The 18,546-nt window shown below is 43.5% G+C and overlaps 1 protein-coding gene across 2 annotated transcripts in view; it reads right to left on the minus strand.

The window, feature by feature from the left end:
* The window catches only part of LOC120066010 (tumor necrosis factor ligand superfamily member 10-like), a 64,022-nt gene that overhangs the window by 31,674 nt on the left and 13,802 nt on the right, over positions 1-18,546 (minus strand). For both annotated transcript variants that reach the window (XM_039017053.1, XM_039017052.1), the window contains exon 2: positions 10,201-10,350. In XM_039017053.1, coding sequence (XP_038872981.1) covers positions 10,201-10,350 — 150 coding nt within the window. The remainder of the gene's footprint in view (positions 1-10,200; positions 10,351-18,546) is intronic.

Here is an 18,546-nt window from a genome sequence, read left to right on the forward strand (position 1 = left end):
CTGATTCAGCTAATAAACGCTAATCAGCAGGAGAACAACAATTATTTGGCCTTTTGGTATTCTGTTAGGCAAGAATAGGGCAAGTAGGCCAGATTCTTGTACTTGTCCAAAAATGAAACATGTTCTGTAACACCATTGGCCAAAAAGGTAACTGAAAATTGTGCTGTATGATGCAAGGAACTACTTTACAAAATAGAATTCATTATTATCATTATTAGGCCTATTGCCATACAGAGAATCAGTCAAAATGTAGGCTACTCACTGCCTGTTGGCCTCTTTCTCCTCTCTGCCTATTGGCTTCTTTCTCCTCTGTCTATTGGCCTCTTTCTACTCTCTATCTATTGGCTTCTTTCTCCTCTCTGTCTATTGGCTTCTTTCTCCTCTCTGTCTATTGGCCTCTTTCTCCTCTCTGCCTATTGGCTTCTTTCTCCTCTCTGTCTATTGGCTTCTTTCTCCTCTCTGTCTATTGGCTTCTTTCTCCTCTCTGTCTATTGGCTTCTTTCTCCACTCTGTCTATTGGCATATTTCTCCTCTCTGTCTATTGGCTTCTTTCTCCTCTCTGCCTATTGGCCTCTTTCTCCTCTCTGTCTATTGGCATATTTCTCCTCTCTGTCTATTGGCCTCTTTCTCCTCTCTGTCTATTGGCTTCTTTCTCCTCTCTGTCTATTGGCTTCTTTCTCCTCTCTGCCTATTGGCTTCTTTCTACTCTCTGCCTATTGGCTTCTTTCTACTCTCTGTCTATTGGCTTCTTTCTACTCTCTGTCTATTGGCTTCTTTCTCCTCTCTGCCTATTGGCTTCTTTCTACTCTCTGCCTATTGGCTTCTTTCTACTCTCTGCCTATTGGCTTCTTTCTACTCTCTGTCTATTGGCTTCTTTCTACTCTCTGTCTATTGGCTTCTTTCTCCTCTCTGCCTATTGGCTTCTTTCTACTCTCTGCCTATTGGCTTCTTTCTACTCTCTGTCTATTGGCTTCTTTCTCCTCTCTGTCTATTGGCTTCTTTCTCATCTCTGTCTATTGGCTTCTTTCTCCTCTCTGTCTATTGGCTTCTTTCTCCTCTCTGTCTATTGGCTTCTTTCTCCTCTCTGTCTATTGGCTTTCTTTCTCCTCTCTGTCTATTGGCTTCTTTCTACTCTCTGTCTATTGGCTTCTTTCTCCTCTCTGTCTATTGGCTTCTTTCTCCTCTCTGCCTATTGGCCTCTTTCTCCTCTCTGTCTATTGGCTTCTTTCTCCTCTGTCTATTGGCCTCTTTCTCCTCTCTGTCTATTGGCTTCTTTCTCATCTCTGTCTATTGGCTTCTTTCTCCTCTCTGCCTATTGGCTTCTTTCTCCACTCTGTCTATTGGCTTCTTTCTCCTCTCTGTCTATTGGCTTCTTTCTCCTCTCTGTCTATTGGCTTCTTTCTCCTCTCTGTCTATTGGCTTCTTTCTCCTCTCTGTCTATTGGCTTCTTTCTCCTCCCTGCCTATTGGCTTCTTTCTCCTCTCTGTCTATTGGCTTCTTTCTCCTCTCTGTCTATTGGCTTCTTTCTCCTCTCTGCCTATTGGCCTCTTTCTCCTCTCTGTCTATTGGCTTCTTTCTCCTCTCTGCCTATTGGCTTCTTTCTCCTCTCTGTCTATTGGCTTCTTTCTCCTCTGTCTATTGGCCTCTTTCTCCTCTCTGTCTATTGGCTTCTTTCTCATCTCTGTCTATTGGCTTCTTTCTCCACTCTGTCTATTGGCTTCTTTCTCCACTCTGTCTATTGGCTTCTTTCTCCTCTCTGTCTATTGGCTTCTTTCTCCTCTCTGTCTATTGGCTTCTTTCTCCTCTCTGTCTATTGGCTTCTTTCTCCTCTCTGTCTATTGGCTTCTTTCTCCTCTCTGTCTATTGGCCTCTTTCTCCTCTCTGTCTATTGGCTTCTTTCTCATCTCTGTCTATTGGCTTCTTTCTCATCTCTGTCTATTGGCTTCTTTCTCCACTCTGTCTATTGGCTTCTTTCTCCACTCTGTCTATTGGCTTCTTTCTCCTCTCTGTCTATTGGCTTCTTTCTCCTCTCTGTCTATTGGCTTCTTTCTCCTCTCTGTCTATTGGCTTCTTTCTCCTCTCTGTCTATTGGCTTCTTTCTCCTCTCTGCCTATTGGCTTCTTTCTCCTCTCTGTCTATTGGCTTCTTTCTCCTCTCTGCCTATTGGCCTCTTTCTCCTCTCTGTCTATTGGCTTCTTTCTCCTCTCTGCCTATTGGCTTCTTTCTCCTCTCTGCCTATTGGCTTCTTTCTACTCTCTGTCTATTGGCTTCTTTCTACTCTCTGTCTATTGGCTTCTTTCTCCTCTCTATTGGCTTTCTTTCTACTCTCTGTCTATTGGCTTCTTTCTCCTCTCTGTCTATTGGCTTCTTTCTCCTCTCTGCCTATTGGCCTCTTTCTCCTCTCTGTCTATTGGCTTCTTTCTCCTCTGTCTATTGGCCTCTTTCTCCTCTCTGTCTATTGGCCTCTTTATGCTCTCTGTCTATTGGCTTCTTTCTCCTCTCTGCCTATTGGCTTCTTTCTCCACTCTGTCTATTGGCTTCTTTCTCATCTCTGTCTATTGGCTTCTTTCTCATCTCTGTCTATTGGCTTCTTTCTCCTCTCTGTCTATTGGCTTCTTTCTCCTCTCTGTCTATTGGCTTCTTTCTCCTCTCTGCCTATTGGCTTCTTTCTCCTCTCTGTCTATTGGCTTCTTTCTCCACTCTGTCTATTGGCTTCTTTCTCCTCTGTCTATTGGCCTATTTCTACTCTCTGTATATTGGCTTCTTTCTCCTCTGTCTATTGGCCTCTTTCTCCTCTCTGTCTATTGGCTTCTTTCTCCTCTCTGTCTATTGGCTTCTTTCTCATCTCTGTCTATTGGCTTCTTTCTCCTCTCTGTCTATTGGCTTCTTTCTCCTCTCTGTCTATTGGCTTTCTTTCTCCTCTCTGTCTATTGGCTTCTTTCTCCTCTCTGTCTATTGGCTTTCTTTCTACTCTCTGTCTATTGGCTTCTTTCTCCTCTCTGTCTATTGGCTTCTTTCTCCTCTCTGCCTATTGGCTTCTTTCTCCTCTCTGCCTATTGGCTTCTTTCTCCTCTCTGCCTATTGGCTTCTTTCTCCTCTCTGCCTATTGGCTTCTTTCTCCTCTCTGCCTATTGGCTTCTTTCTCCTCTCTGCCTATTGGCTTCTTTCTACTCTCTATCTATTGGCTTCTTTCTACTCTCTATCTCCTGCTCCAGGATGGTTGGCCACATATTGCACAACTACGATTACAATTCCTCTCTTTCTTCTTTTTACTTTTACTCTCCATGCCTCTCTTCCTCTTCCCCTAAACTTGTTCTATCTCCCTGTAATAATAACTACCAGGTGTATCAACTACCTGTTCTCTCTCCCTGTAATAATAACTACCATGTGTATCAACTACCTGTTCTCTCTCCCTGTAATAATAACTACCAGGTGTATCAACTACCTGTTCTCTCTCCCTGTAATAATAACTACCAGGTGTAGGCTATGACTTCTCTCTCTGTTCTTTGTCACCTCTGTTCTTCCACCTCTCTCTCTCTCTCTCTCTATGTTCTTTGTCACCTCTGTTCTTCCACCCCTCTCTCTCTCTCTCTCTCTCTCTCTCTCTCTCTATGTTCTTTGTCACCTCTGTTCTTCCACCCCTCTCTCTCTCTCTCTCTCTCTCTCTCTCTCTCTCTCTCTATGTTCTTTGTCACCTCTGTTCTTCCACCCCTCTCTCTCTCTCTCTCTCTCTCTCTCTCTCTGTGTTCCATATCCGATCCGCTCTTCCTCCATCCATCCATCAGTCTTTTATTTCCCCTTCTCTCCATTCATTAACATCCCTCTTTCTTTATCTCCCCCCTTTTCTTCCTCTATCTATCAATCTCTTTTCTTAATCTCTTCTTGTTAATCTCTTCCCTCTCTGTTCATTATCAAGCTCTCTCTCTCTGTCACCTCTCCATCATCAGGCTCTCTGTCCATCTTCTCTTCTCTTTCCGTCATCCGGGATGAGGGCAGATTGTGTTTTTTATCGTTGTTGGGATTGCCCTATTCAATCACATCATTCTGTGGTGTCCATGTTAGAAAACGTAATGTCTCTAAATGTGTGCGTGCAGTGTGTGTGTGCATTATGTGTATATGCGTGTGTGTGTGTGTAGTTGTCCATGTGTTTCACATTAGGATCCTCTGTCTCTGCCAACAGATAATGGACTACAGCCTCTCTCAATTAGCACAATGAGATTTGACGACCTCCCACCGCTAATATATATCAGTGTGTGTGTGTGTGTGTGTGTGTGTGTGTGTGTGTGTGTGTGTGTGTGTGTGTGTGTGTGTTGTGTGTGTGTAGGAGAGGCCCTGCATTATAGCTCTCCAATCTCACTGCAGAATCTGATGTTTATCCATAAACGTCAGATTTCGAAGGTTAAGTTCAGGGATGAATACAGAATGGTTAAGTTAAGGGTTAAGGTTTGGGATAAGGTTCTGAATGGTTAAGTTAAGGGTTAAGGTTTGGGATAAGGTTCTGAATGGTTAAGGGTTAAGGTTTGGGATAAGGTTCTGAATGGTTAAGTTAAGGGTTAAGGTTTGGGATAAGGTTCTGAATGGTTAAGTTAAGGGTTAAGGTTTGGGATAAGGTTCTGAATGGTTAAGTTAAGGGTTACGGTTTGGGATAGGGTTATGAATGGTTAAGTTAAGGGTTAAGGTTTGGGATAAGGTTCTGAATGGTTAAATTAAGGGTTAAGGTTTGGGATAAGGTTCTGAATGGTTAAATTAAGGGTTACGGTTTGGGATAGGGTTATGAATGGTTAAGTTAAGGTTTAAGGTTTGGGATAAGGTTCTGAATGGTTAAGTTAAGGATTAAGGTTTGGGATAAGGTTCTGAATGGTTAAATTAAGGGTTAAGGTTTGGGATAAGGTTCTGAATGGTTAAGGTTCTGAATGGTTAAGTTAAGGTTTAAGGTTTGGGATAAGGTTCTGAATGGTTAAGGTTCTGAATGGTTAAGTTAAGGTTTAAGGTTTGGGATAAGGTTCTGAATGGTTACGTTAAGGGTTAAGGTTTGGGATAAGGTTCTGAATGGTTAAGGTTCTGAATGGTTAAGTTAAGGTTTAAGGTTTGGGATAAGGTTCTGAATGGTTACGTTAAGGGTTAAGGTTTGGGATAAGGTTCTGAATGGTTAAATTAAGGGTTAAGGGTAAAGGGTTAAGGTAAGAGTTAAGTGGTAAGGGTAAAGGGTTAACCCTTTACCCTTACCCCTTAACCCTTAACCCTTACCTTAACCCTTAACCATTACCTTAACCCTTAACCATTACCTTAACCCCTTACCCCTTACCCCTTAACCCTTAACCCTTAACCCTTACCTTAACCCTTTACCCTTACCTTAACCCTTAACCATTACCTTAACCCTTAACCATTACCTTAACCCTTAACCATTACCTTAACCCAACCCTTTACCCTTACCCCTTAACCATTACCTTAACCCTTACCTTAAGGGGTAAGGGTAAAGGGTTTTAAGGTAATGGTTAAGGGTTAAGGCAATGGTTAAGGGTTAAGGCAATGGTTAAGGGTTAAGGTAATGGTTAAGGGTTAAGGTAAGGGTTGAGAGTTAAGGGTTAAGGTAAGGGTTAAGGTAAGGGTTAAGGGTTAAGGGTTAAGGTAAGGGTTAAGGGTTAAGGTAAGGGTTAAGGATTAAGGGTTAAGGGTTAATGTAAGGGTTAAGGGTTAATGTAAGGGTTAAGGTAAGGGTTAAGGGTTAAGGTAAGGGTTAAGGGTTAAGGTAAGGGTTAAGGATTAAGGGTTAAGGATTAAGGTAAGGGTTAAGGATTAAGGGTTAAGGTAAGGGTTAAGGTAAGGGTTAAGGTAAGGGTTATGGGTTAAGGGTTAAGGTAAGGGTTATGGGTTAAGGGTTATGGGTTAAGGGTTAAGGTAAGGGTTAAAACAGAAAATACCATTTATTCTAGCCAAACGGTTTGGTTAAAGCTAGACCAGCTTTTCAGCTCAAGCGTTTTATACAAAGACACAGAGTCTACAGAGGCTAACGCTGTAGCCAAAGACCCCCCCCCCCCCCCCCCCACACACACACACACACACACAAACCAGTCACAAAACCCAGACCAGCCCACATAAAACCATCTGCACTCATTAGCATGAGTATTTCCATGCAAGAACACAGACCAGAATGAAAAGCCAAGAGCTGGGTTTGGCTAATGCTAACCTAACGTTAGCCATGTAACCTAGCGTTTCCAATAGACGTAGGCCAACACAGCACAGAATGAAAAGTCAAGGGCTGGTTTGTTTTGGGTAATGCTATCTAAACGTTAGCCATGTAGCCTAGCGTCTCCAGTAGAAGTAGGCCAAGATATGTTTTTTTTTGCTAATGCTAACCTTATGTTAGCCATGTAGCCTAGCGCTTTCAAGCTACTCTAACCAAACACTTTAACTCTTAGCCTGATCTTTAAAATACAGTTAATTGTAATTCCTAATTGAGGAAACAAAGCGCTGCACAAAATCAGTCTTGTTTGCTCTTGGACAGTGTTCAAGGGAGGAAGTTTAATTTTACAATGATCTACTTTTCTTTAAAAAATGTGGATTTCAATACAAGGCGTGCGGTCAGACCTTAAAGAGACCGTGTGTAGTTTCAGGGGGTGTATTGTAGTTTCAGGGGGTGTATTGTAGTTTCAGGGGGTGTATTGTAGTTTCAGGGGTGTATTGTAGTTTCAGGGGGTGTATTGTAGTTTCAGGGGGTGTATTGTAGTTTCAGGGGGTGTACAGACTGTATAATCACTCTGGACAAGCTTTGTCTCATACTGTCTCATACTTTGTCTCATTCCAGTTGTACTGTCACATGTACAAGTACAGTGAAATGGTTAACTTGCAAGCAGACCCAATCCAAGTCAATTTACACACACACACCACACACCACACACCACACACCACACACACGCACTGGGACACACACACACACTCAGACCCAATCCAAGTAAATTTACACACACGCATACCCACCCACGCACATGCACAGGGACACTCACACACACTCATATCCAATCCAAGTCAATTTACACACACACACCCACCCACCCACGCACATGCACACACACACACACTGAGACCCAATCCAAGTCAATTTACACACACACACACACACCCACCCACGCACATGCACACGCACACACACTCAGACCCAATCCAAGTCAATTTACACACACACACCCACCCACGCACATGCACAGGGACACACACACACATACACTCAGACCCAACCCAAGTCAATTTACACACACACACTCACGCACATGCACAGGAACACACACACACACACACACACACACACACACACACACACTCTCAGACCCAATCCAAGTCAATTTACACCACAAGAAATGAGACATTCCATTTCTATTACAACTGGAGACAGAACTGTAAACAGTCTGATTGTATCATGTGGTGGAGCTCTAATTGTTTGAGTGTGTGTGTGTGTGTGTGTGTGTGTGTGTGTGTGTGTGTGTGTGTGTGTGTGTGTGTGTGTGTGTGTGTGTGTGTGTGTGTGTGTGTGTGTGTGTGTGTGTGTGTGTGTGTGTGTGTGTGTGTGTCAGTATGTCTGTCTGTCTGTATTGAAGCGGTGAAGGAAAGATGCAGATACAGCAATAAGCACACACACACACACACACACACACACACACACAGATGGGGAAAGCCTGTTGGCGGTGTCTGTGTTTAGGTAGTGAGTGGTACAGACAGATGGAGGTCACAGTCTCTGACTCACCATGAATACGACTGACTCAGTCGTATTCATGATGCGTCTCTGAGTAGGAGTGCGGCTCTAGGATCAGGTGATCCCTGTCCATATAATGCTATTCATTGCGATGTAAAATACCAAATGCTGTAGAGTTAAGATTTCCCTTCACTGGAACTAAGGAGCCTGAACCATGAAAAACAGCCCCAGACCATTATTCCTCCTCCACCAAACTTTACAGTTGGCACTATGCATTGGGGCAGGTAGCGTTCTCCTGGCATCCACCAAACCCAGATTTGTCAGCCGGACTGCAAGATGGTGAAACGTGATTCATCACTCCAGAGAACGCGTTTCCAGTGCTCCAGAGTCCAATGGCGGCGAGCTTTACACCACTTTGCACATGACATTGCGCATGGTGATCTTAGGCTTGTGTGCGGCTGCTCTGCCATGGAAACCCATTTCATGAAGCTCCCGACGAACAGTTCTTGTGCTGACGTTGCTTCCAGAGGCAGTTTGGAACTCGATAGTGAATGTTACAACCGAGGACAGATGATTTTTATACGCCACGCGCTTCAGCACTAATGATATTAAAATATTTAATATGCATAAATATTCAACATTTTAATTTGCAGTGTACAAACTTAACATGATGAGCAAGACATTTGCGCTAACCTCTACAATATATTATTATAAATATATCTCATTACTATCTGAAAGCCACGCCCCCTGATCTGATAGGCTGCCACCTCTACAATATATTATTATAAATACATCTCATTACTATCTGAAAGCCACGCCCCCTGATCTGATAGGCTGCCACCTCTACAATATATTATTATAAATATATCTCATTACTATCTGAAAGCCACGCCCCCTGATCTGATAGGCTGCCACCTCTACAATATATTATTATAAATACATCTCATTACTATCTGAAAGCCACGCCCCCTGATCTGATAGGCTGCCACCTCTACAATATATTATTATAAATACATCTCATTACTATCTGAAAGCCACGCCCCCTGATCTGATAGGCTGCCACCTCTACAATATATTATTATAAATACATCTCATTACTATCTGAAAGCCACGCCCCCTGATCTGATAGGCTGCCACCTCTACAATATATTATTAGAAAGGTTGAAAATGACCAGAAGGTTCCGGTTTGACCCTTTACACAGGGGGTTCCTCAAGGAACATGTTTCAACTGGAAAGGTACCACAGGTGTGGCAACCCAATAGGTTCTTCCAGGCGCCTTTACTTCTAAGATTGTCCACTGGGAAGCTTGATACATACAGCCTGCAATCTGTGTGACTCATTGTACTACCAGAGATGGATGATTTAGGTGATGTTGATCTATAGTGGGCAGACCCTGGGAATGGTGCCCCGAGGTTTAGAGGCACGGGAGCTCAATCGTTGTACAGCCTTTGGCTGTGTGTGTGTGTTGAAATGGAGAACAACCAATAGCTTTAGGAAGGAACTAGAGAACGAACTGTATTAACTCAACGTCGTCAAACAGTGGGGTGAAAAACCCTCCGCTCTCCTCTCACAGACAATGGAATGTATGTAGAGCGAGAGAACCTTCGTGGTGACAGCGTGTAGAATGTTCCCTGAACAGCAGAACAGCAAATAAACAGTGGATTGGTCTGAGAGTCAGACAATCTGCCCCCCAGTACTCTTGGCTCAGCTGCTACTGCTGTTCTACAATGTAGAATTTGTCATTCTACTTGTACCGCTTCTATTGGGACAGCACGCACTCACTCACACACACACACACACACAAGGACTGGGGCATATTGGCTGTCTCTCAGACCCATTCACACTGTAGAACACAGGTGTGAATCTACATGATTATTCACAGTCCTCTCAACAAAGCAGCACAATAGAATTCTAGCACATTCTAGAATTCCTTTTTACAGGTAATGACAAAGGCATGAATTAAGCCAAAACATTCCAAATGGTGCAAAATAAAAATGTCAGCCGGTCCACATACCAAGGTATATTGCTTTTAAATATGTCCTCCATCTACCCGCTTTGGGCTGTGCTAGCTATTGGAATGTCCATACATAGGCCTTTATGCTAAAGATGTTAAATATCTACAGTAGAGATAGGGGGGCATTTCAGATATAACCTACATCTGTGAGGTCTCATAGAACTAAGCCTTGTAGTAGGGCACTATCTAGGGAATAGGGTGACGGAGTAGTGCACTATCTAGGGAATAGGGTGACAGAGTAGTGCAGTATCTAGGGAATAGGGTGACAGAGTAGTGCACTATCTAGGGAATAGGGTGACAGAATAGGGCACTGTCTAGGGAATAGGGTGCCAGAGTAGTACAGTATTTAGGGAATAGGGTGCCAGAATAGGACACTATCTAGGGAATAGGGTGCCAGAGTAGTACATTATTTAGGGAATAGGGTGCCAGAATAGGGCACTATCTAGGGAATAGGGTGCTAGAGTAGTGCACTATTTAGGGAATAGGGTGCCAGGCTTACCTTTGAGATGTAGGCCTTGATGCCCTCTGCCAGCTTGATGCAGGGTTCTCCAAACAGCTGAGCCAGGTTCTCTGGGATGTCCTGGTCTTTATCCAGAGCATTCAGCAGACTGAGGCACTTCAGCTCCTCTGTCACGCCCTGGCTACGCACCTGGAAGACAGGGAGAATATAGAAGACTTAGGAGAGGTATTAAGACTGACATAGCATGACGTAACAGTGACATAAGGCACTCAGCTCCTCTGTCACGCCCTGGCTACACACCTGGAAGGCAGGGAGAATATAGAAGACTTAGGAGAGGTATTAAGACTGACATAGCATGACGTAACAGTGACATAAGGCACTCAGCTCCTCTGTCACGCCCTGGCTACGCACCTGGAAGACAGGGAGAATATAGATGACTTAGGAGAGGTATTAAGACTGACATAGCATGACGTAACAGTGACATAAGGCACTCAGCTCCTCTGTCACGCCCTGGCTACGCACCTGGAAGACAGGGAGAATATAGATGACTTAGGAGAGGTATTAAGACTGACATAGCATGACGTAACAGTGACATAAGGCACTTCAGCTCCTCTGTCACGCCCTGGCTACGCACCTGGAAGACAGGGAGAATATAGAAGACTTAAGAGAGGTATTAAGACTGACATAGCATGACGTAACAGTGACATAAGGCACTTCAGCTCCTCTGTCACGTCCTGGCTACGCACCTGGAAGACAGGGAGAATATAGAAGACTTAGGAGAGGTATTAAGACTGACATAGCATGACGTAACAGTGACATAAGGCACTTCAGCTCCTCTGTCACGCCCTGGCTACGCACCTGGAAGACAGGGAGAATATAGAAGACTTAGGAGAGGTATTAAGACTGACATAGCATGACGTAACAGTGACATAAGGCACTCAGCTCCTCTGTCTCCCCCTGGCTATTGCCTCAATAATGACAGACCAACGACAAGATGATAACAAAGGATTATCCAGGAAAAACTCTGATTTAGCCACTCCTCCAGGAAATACTCTGATTTAGCCACTCCTCCAGGAAATACTCTGATTTAGCCACTCCTCCAGGAAATACTCTGATTTAGCCACTCCTCCAGGAAATACTCTGATTTAGCCACTCCTCCAGGAAATACTCTGATTTAGCCACTCCTTCAGGAAATACTCTGATTTAGCCACTCCTCCAGGAAATACTCTGATTTAGCCACTCCTTCAGGAAATACTCTGATTTAGCCACTCCTCCAGGAAATACTCTGATTTAGCCACTCCTCCAGGAAATACTCTGATTTAGCCACTCCTCCAGGAAATACTCTGATTTAGCCACTCCTCCAGGAAATACTCTGATTTAGCCACTCCTCCAGGAAATACTCTGATTCCTCTCTTTTCTTTCTCTCTATACCCCACTCTCTGCAGTTCATATCTGTATTCAATTTGAGTCTTTGTGTGTAATTTGTGTATAATTGGTGTGTGCATGTGTGTGTGTGTGTGTGTGTGTGTGTGTGTGTGTGTGTGTGTGTGTGTGTGTGTGTGTGTGTGTGTGTGTGTGTGTGTGTATAATTTGGAGCCGGGGGTACGGAACTGTTCAGCGTCACGGTTGAGGGGGGGTCGTACTAATGACTCTTTAACAAGCCCCAACAGGGAGTGTGTGTACGCGCATGTGTGTGTGTGTGTGTGGCTGTGGTGGTCGCTTTCTCCTCATTCTATCAGCCATTTTGTTGATGTTGATGGTTAAATGGTTCTCTATGTCCCTTATAGGGGAAGTGATGGAGAACAGGGAGAAGGAGGGGGCACTTCTACAAGAAGAGTCTGGCACTCCATATACAGGAAGTGTCTGGCTTCTCATAAACAGTGGATGGCTGCGTTTCAATACTCTACAGTGGCTTCCTCTCCTCATCTCCTCATTTTCTTTCTTTTGTCTCCTTGTCTGCGCTAATGTAAAAAAGCAGGACTGATTTCAACAAATACTAGAGGGATTCACCTTTTTGCTTGTCACCATTTTGTTTTGTTTTTGGATGAGTACCAACGAAGGAGAGGAGATAAGAGGAGAGCACGGCACTCCAGACTATTGAGATGCAGCCGAGTCTAGCTGGACTGCTGACGTTTCGTTGTCTCTGTGACATCAGTGAGTGTTGATGTTTCGTAGACCTCAACCAAAACACACTCCCTGTTCCATGTGACGGAACTGGGAATTCTTAAGGGGTATTAGTTTTGACAGCGCTAGTTGGGGAGTATTGGATTGGTGTGTGTGTGTGTTTGTGTGTGTGTGTTTGTGTGTGTGTGTGTTAGGGAGTGGTTGGATTTAACATGCCAGTAAGTCAACTCCTTCTTATTATAATTGAGATAATATTATCTACTTGATGGCACTGGAGTGAAAATGGGATGATTAAAAATTCCCGAAGTACAGTTATTTAACAGATGTTTACAACAAGGGAGAGGAGACTACAGTGTGTGTGTGTGTTCGTCGGTGTGTGTGTGTGTGTGTGTGTTTGTCGGTGTGTGTGTGTGTGTTCGTCGGTGGGTGTGTGTGTTCGTCGGTGTGTGTGTGTGTTCGTCGGTGTGTGTGTGTGTTCGTCGGTGTGTGTGTGTGTTCGTCGGTGGGTGTGTGTGTGTTCGTCGGTGTGTGTGTGTGTGTTCGTCGGTGGGTGGGTGTGTTCTCGGTGGGTGTGTGTGTGTGTGTTCATCGGTGTGTGTGTGTTCGTCGGTGTGTGTGTGTGTGTTCGTCGGTGTGTGTGTGTGTGTTCGTCGGTGTGTGTGTGTGTGTGTGTGTTCATCTGTGTGTGTGTGTGTGTTCATCGGTGTGTGTGTGTGTGTTCGTCGGTGGGTGGGTGTGTTCTCGGTGGGTGTGTGTGTGTGTGTTCGTCGGTGGGTGGGTGTGTTCTCGGTGGGTGTGTGTGTGTGTGTTCATCGGTGTGTGTGTGTTCGTCGGTGTGTGTGTGTGTGTTCGTCGGTGTGTGTGTGTTCGTCGGTGTGTGTGTGTGTGTGTGTTCGTCGGTGTGTGTGTGTGTTCGTCGGTGTGTGTGTGTTCGTCGGTGTGTGTGTGTTTGTGTGTCACTCTTCCCTGCTATTAGATATCAGGATCATTCACTCTTCCCAAAGCCAGGTCGAGGGGTCAGAGCACACACACACGCACACGCACACACACACACGCACACGCACACACACACACACACGCACACACACACGCACACACACACACACACAAAGCCCCTCAGATCCCAGGAACGCCATAGAGGAAGTCAGGAACAATGCAGCAGTGTTACCTCCTGGAGCACCAAGTACCGGCCACGGCCCAGGGTTTTCCTGATGTTCACAAGTCTCATTTCAGGGGATTAGGAAAAAGAAGCCAACCATGTAACTCAAAGCCGGGGCCAGAGACCTGGAGTGTGTGTGTGTGTGTGTGTGTGTGTGTGTGTGTGTGTGTGTGTGTGTGTGTGTGTGTGTGTGTGTGTGTGTGTGTGTGTGTGTGTGTGTGTGTGTGTGTGTGTGTGTGTGTGTGTGTGTGTGTGTGTGAGCGAGGGAGGGAGGAGAGCGAGGGAAGTGAGCTAGGGAAGAGAGCGAGGGAAGAGAGCGAGGGAGGAAAGCAAGGGAAGAGACCGAGGGAAGAGAGCGAGGGAATTGAGCGAGAGAGGAGAGCGAGGAAAGTGAGCTAGGGAAGAGAGCAAGGGAGGAAAGCAAGGGAAGAGACCGAGGGAGGAAAGCAAGGGAAGAGACCGAGGGAAGAGAGCGAGGGAATTGAGCGAGAGAGGAGAGCGAAGGAAGAGAGCGAGAGAAGAGACCGAGGGAATTGAGCGAGAGAGGAGAGCGAAGGAAGAGAGCGAGAAGGGATAAGGAGGAGTGTAGGAGTTCAGGCATGCTGTAGGGGGTCTGGTCAGTGTCCCCGGACACACACACACACACACACACACACACACACACACACACACACACACACACACACACACACACAGGGTTGGGAGACAGAGGGACTAACTGTCAGGCCTGGTTTATTTACTGTAGATGACATCATAGAACACTTGTCTGCCTAACAAATCGAACTCTATTCTCTTTCAACTGCATTGTAGGTTAAGGGCTTGCCAGTAAGCATTCCACTGTAAGGTCTACACTGTATTCTGTACATGTGACAAATAACATTTGATTTGATGATTTGATTTCAATAGCTCATAGGGCTGGTCAAAAGTAGTGCACTTCAATCTACTGAATAAGGAATAGAGGTCGACCGATTAATCGGCATTAATTAGGGCCGATTTCAAGTTTTCATAACAATCGGTTATCGGCATTTTTGGACGCCGATTATGGCCGATTACATTGCAATCCATGAGGAAATTGCGTGGCAGGCTGACCACCTGTTACGCGAGTGCAGCGCCAAAAGGACCTGTGGCTGCAAGGAGCCAAGGTAAGTAGCCAGCTAGCATTAAACTTATCTTATAAAAACAATCAATCTTCACATAATCACTAGTTAACTACACATGGTTGATGATATTACTAGGTTAACTAGCGTGTCCTGCGTTGCATATAATCAATGCGGTGCCTGTTAATTTATCATCGAATCACAGCCTACTTCAACTTCGCCAAACGGGGGATGATTTAACAAAGGCGCATTGCCGAAAAAAGCACAATCTTTGCACAAATGTACCTAACCATAAACATCAATGCCTTTCTTAAAATCAATACACAGAAGTATATTTTCTTAAACCTGCATATTTAGTTAAAATAAATTCATATTAGCAGGCAATATTAACGAGGGAAGTGTCACGCCCTGACCATAGAGAGCCCTTGGTTCTCTATGGTGTAGTAGGTCAGGGCGTGACTAGGGGCTGTTCTAGTTCTATATTTCTATGTTGGTGTTTTGTATGGTTCCCAATTAGAGGCAGCTGGTAATCGTTGCCTCTAATTGGGGATCATATTTAGGTAGTCTTTTTCCCACCTGTGTTTTGTGGGATATTGTTTTGTGTTTGTGCACCACTACTTCACGTTTCGTTATTGGTTTATTGTTTTTGTTTAAAGTTTCACCGTAATAAAGATGTGGAACTTCAATCACGCTGCGCCTTGGTCCGCTCATTACGACGATCGTGACAGGAAATTGGGTCACTTCTCTTGCGTTCAGTGCAAGCAGAGTCAGGGTATATGCAAGTTTGGGCTGCCTGGCTCGTTGTGAACTAATTTGCCAGAATTTTACATAATTATGACATAACATTAAAGGTTGTGCAATGTAACAGCAATATTTAGACTTAGGGATGCCACCCGTTCTATAAAATACAGAACGGTTCTGTATTTCACTCAAAGAATAAACGTTTTGTTTTCGAAATGATAGTTTCCGGATTTGACCATATTAATGACGTAAGGCTCGTATTTCTGTGTGTTTATTATATTATAATGAAGTCTATGATTTGATATTTGATAGAGCAGTCTGACTGAGCGGTGGTAGGCAGCAGCAGGCTCGTAAACATTCATTCAAACAGCACTTTACTACGTTTGCGAGCAGCTCTTAACAATGCTTGAAGCACAGCGCTGTTTATGACTTCAAGCCTATCAACTCCCGAGATTAGGCTGGCAATACTAAAGTGCCTATAAGAACATCCAGTAGTCAAAGGTATATGAAATACAAATGGTATAGAGAGAAATAGTCCTATAATTCCTATAATAACTACAACCTAAAACTTCTTACCTGGGAATATTGAAGAACTGGGAATATTGAACCACCAGCTTTCATATGTTCTCATGTTCTGAGCAAGGAACTTAAACATTTGCTTTCTTACATGGCACATATTGCACTTTTACTTTCTTCTCCAACACTTTGTTTTTGCATTATTTAAACCAAATTGAACATGTTTCATTATTTATTTGACACTAAATAGATTATATTTATGTATTATAAAAAGCTAAAATAAAAGTGTTCGTTGTTCATTCAGTACTGTTAAACTTGTCATTATTACAAATATATATATAAAAATCGTCCGATTAATCGGTATCGGCTTTTTTGGGTCCTCCAATAATCGGTATCGGTATCGGAGTTGAAATATCAGAATCTGTCGACCTCTAATAGGGAAGTAGGGCACTTCACTCCACTGTATAAGGAAGTAGGGCACTTCACTCCACTGTATAAGGAAGTAGGGCACTTCACTCTACTGTATAAGGAAGTAGGGCACTTCACTCTACTGTATAAGGAAGTAGGGCACTTCACTCCACTGTATAAGGAAGTAGGGCACTTCACTCTACTGTATAAGGAAGTAGGGCACTTCACTCTACTGTCTAAAGAAGTAGGGCACTTCACTCTACTGTATAAGGAAGTAGGGCACTTCACTCTACTGTCTAAGGAAGTAGGGCACTTCACTCTACTGTATAAGGAAGTAGGGCACTTCACTCTACTGTATAAGGAAGTAGGGCTCTTCACTCTACTGTATAACTGGTAGACTGGTAGAACTGGTAGAACTGGTAGACTGGTAGACCTGGCAGACTGGTACAACTGGTAAACTGGTACAACTGGTAGACTGGTACAACTAATACAACTGGTAGACTGGTACAACTGGTACAACTAATATAACTGGTACAACTAATACAACTGGTAGACTGGTACAACTGATACAACTGGTACAACTAATACAACTGGTACAACAGGTAGAACTAATACAACTGGTAGGACTGGTACAACTGGTACAACTGGTAGAACTGGTACTACTGGTAGAACTAATACAACTAATACAACTGGTACAACTGGTACTACTGGTAGAACTAATACAACTGGTACAACTAATACAACTGGTACAACTGGTACAACTAATACAACTGGTACAACTAATACAACTGGTACAACTGGTACAACTAATACAACTGGTACAACTGGTACAACTAATACAACTGGTAGGACTGGTACAACTAATTCAACTGGTACAACTGGTACAACTAATACAACTGGTACAACTGGTACAACTAATACAACTGGTACAACTGGTACAACTAATACAACTGGTACAACTGGTACAACTAATACAACTAATACAACTGGTACAACAGGTACAACTGGTACAACTAGTACAACTAGTACAACTGGTACAACTGGTACAACTGGTACAACTAATACAACTGGTACAACTGGTACAACTAATATAACTGGTACAACAGGTACAACAGGTACAACTAATACAACTGGTACAACTGGTACAACTAATACAACTGGTACAACTGGTGCAACTAATACAACTGGTACAACTAATACAACTGGTAGGACTGGTAGATCTAATACAACTGGTAGATCTAATACAACTAATACAACTGGTACAACTAATACAACTGGTACAACTGGTACAACTAATATAACTGGTACAACAGGTACAACTGGTACAACTGGTAGAACTAATACAACTGGTACAACTAATACAACTGGTACAACAGGTACAACTGGTACAACTAATACAACTGGTACAACAGGTACAACTGGTACAACTGGTAGAACTAATACAACTGGTACAACAGGTACTACTGGTACAACTAATACAACTGGTACAACTGGTAGAACTGGTACAACAGGTACAACTAATACAACTGGTACAACAGGTACTACTGGTACAACTAATACAACTGGTACAACAGGTACAACTGGTACAACTGGTACAACTAATACAACTGGTACAACTGGTAGAACTAATACAACTGGTACAACAGGTACAACAGGTACAACTAATACAACTGGTACAACTGGTAGAACTAATACAACTGGTACAACAGGTACTACTGGTACAACTAATACAACTGGTACAACAGGTACAACTGGTACAACTAATACAACTGGTACAACTGGTACAACTGGTAGAACTGGTACAACTGGTAGAACTAATACAACTGGTACAACAGGTACTACTGGTACAACTAATACAACTGGTACAACTGGTACAACTGGTACAACTAATACAACTGGTACAACTGGTAGAACTAATACAACTGGTACAACTGGTACAACTAATACAACTGGTACAACTGGTACAACTAATACAACTGGTACAACTGATACAACTGGTACAACTGGTACAACTAATACAACAGGTACAACTGGTAGAACTAATACAACTGGTACAACTGGTACAACTAATACAACTGGTACAACTGGTACAACTAATACAACTGGTACAACTGATACAACTGGTACAACTGGTACAACAGGTACAACTTATACAACTGGTACAACTGGTACAACTAATACAACTGGTACAACTGATACAACTGGTACAACTGGTACAACTGGTACAACTGGTACAACTAATACAACTGGTACAACTGATACAACTGGTACAACTGGTACAACTAATACAACTGGTACAACTAATACAACTGGTACAACTGGTACAACTGGTACAACTGG

Source organism: Salvelinus namaycush, chromosome 21 (genome assembly GCF_016432855.1).
Source record: "Salvelinus namaycush isolate Seneca chromosome 21, SaNama_1.0, whole genome shotgun sequence".
Taxonomy (NCBI): domain Eukaryota; kingdom Metazoa; phylum Chordata; class Actinopteri; order Salmoniformes; family Salmonidae; genus Salvelinus; species Salvelinus namaycush.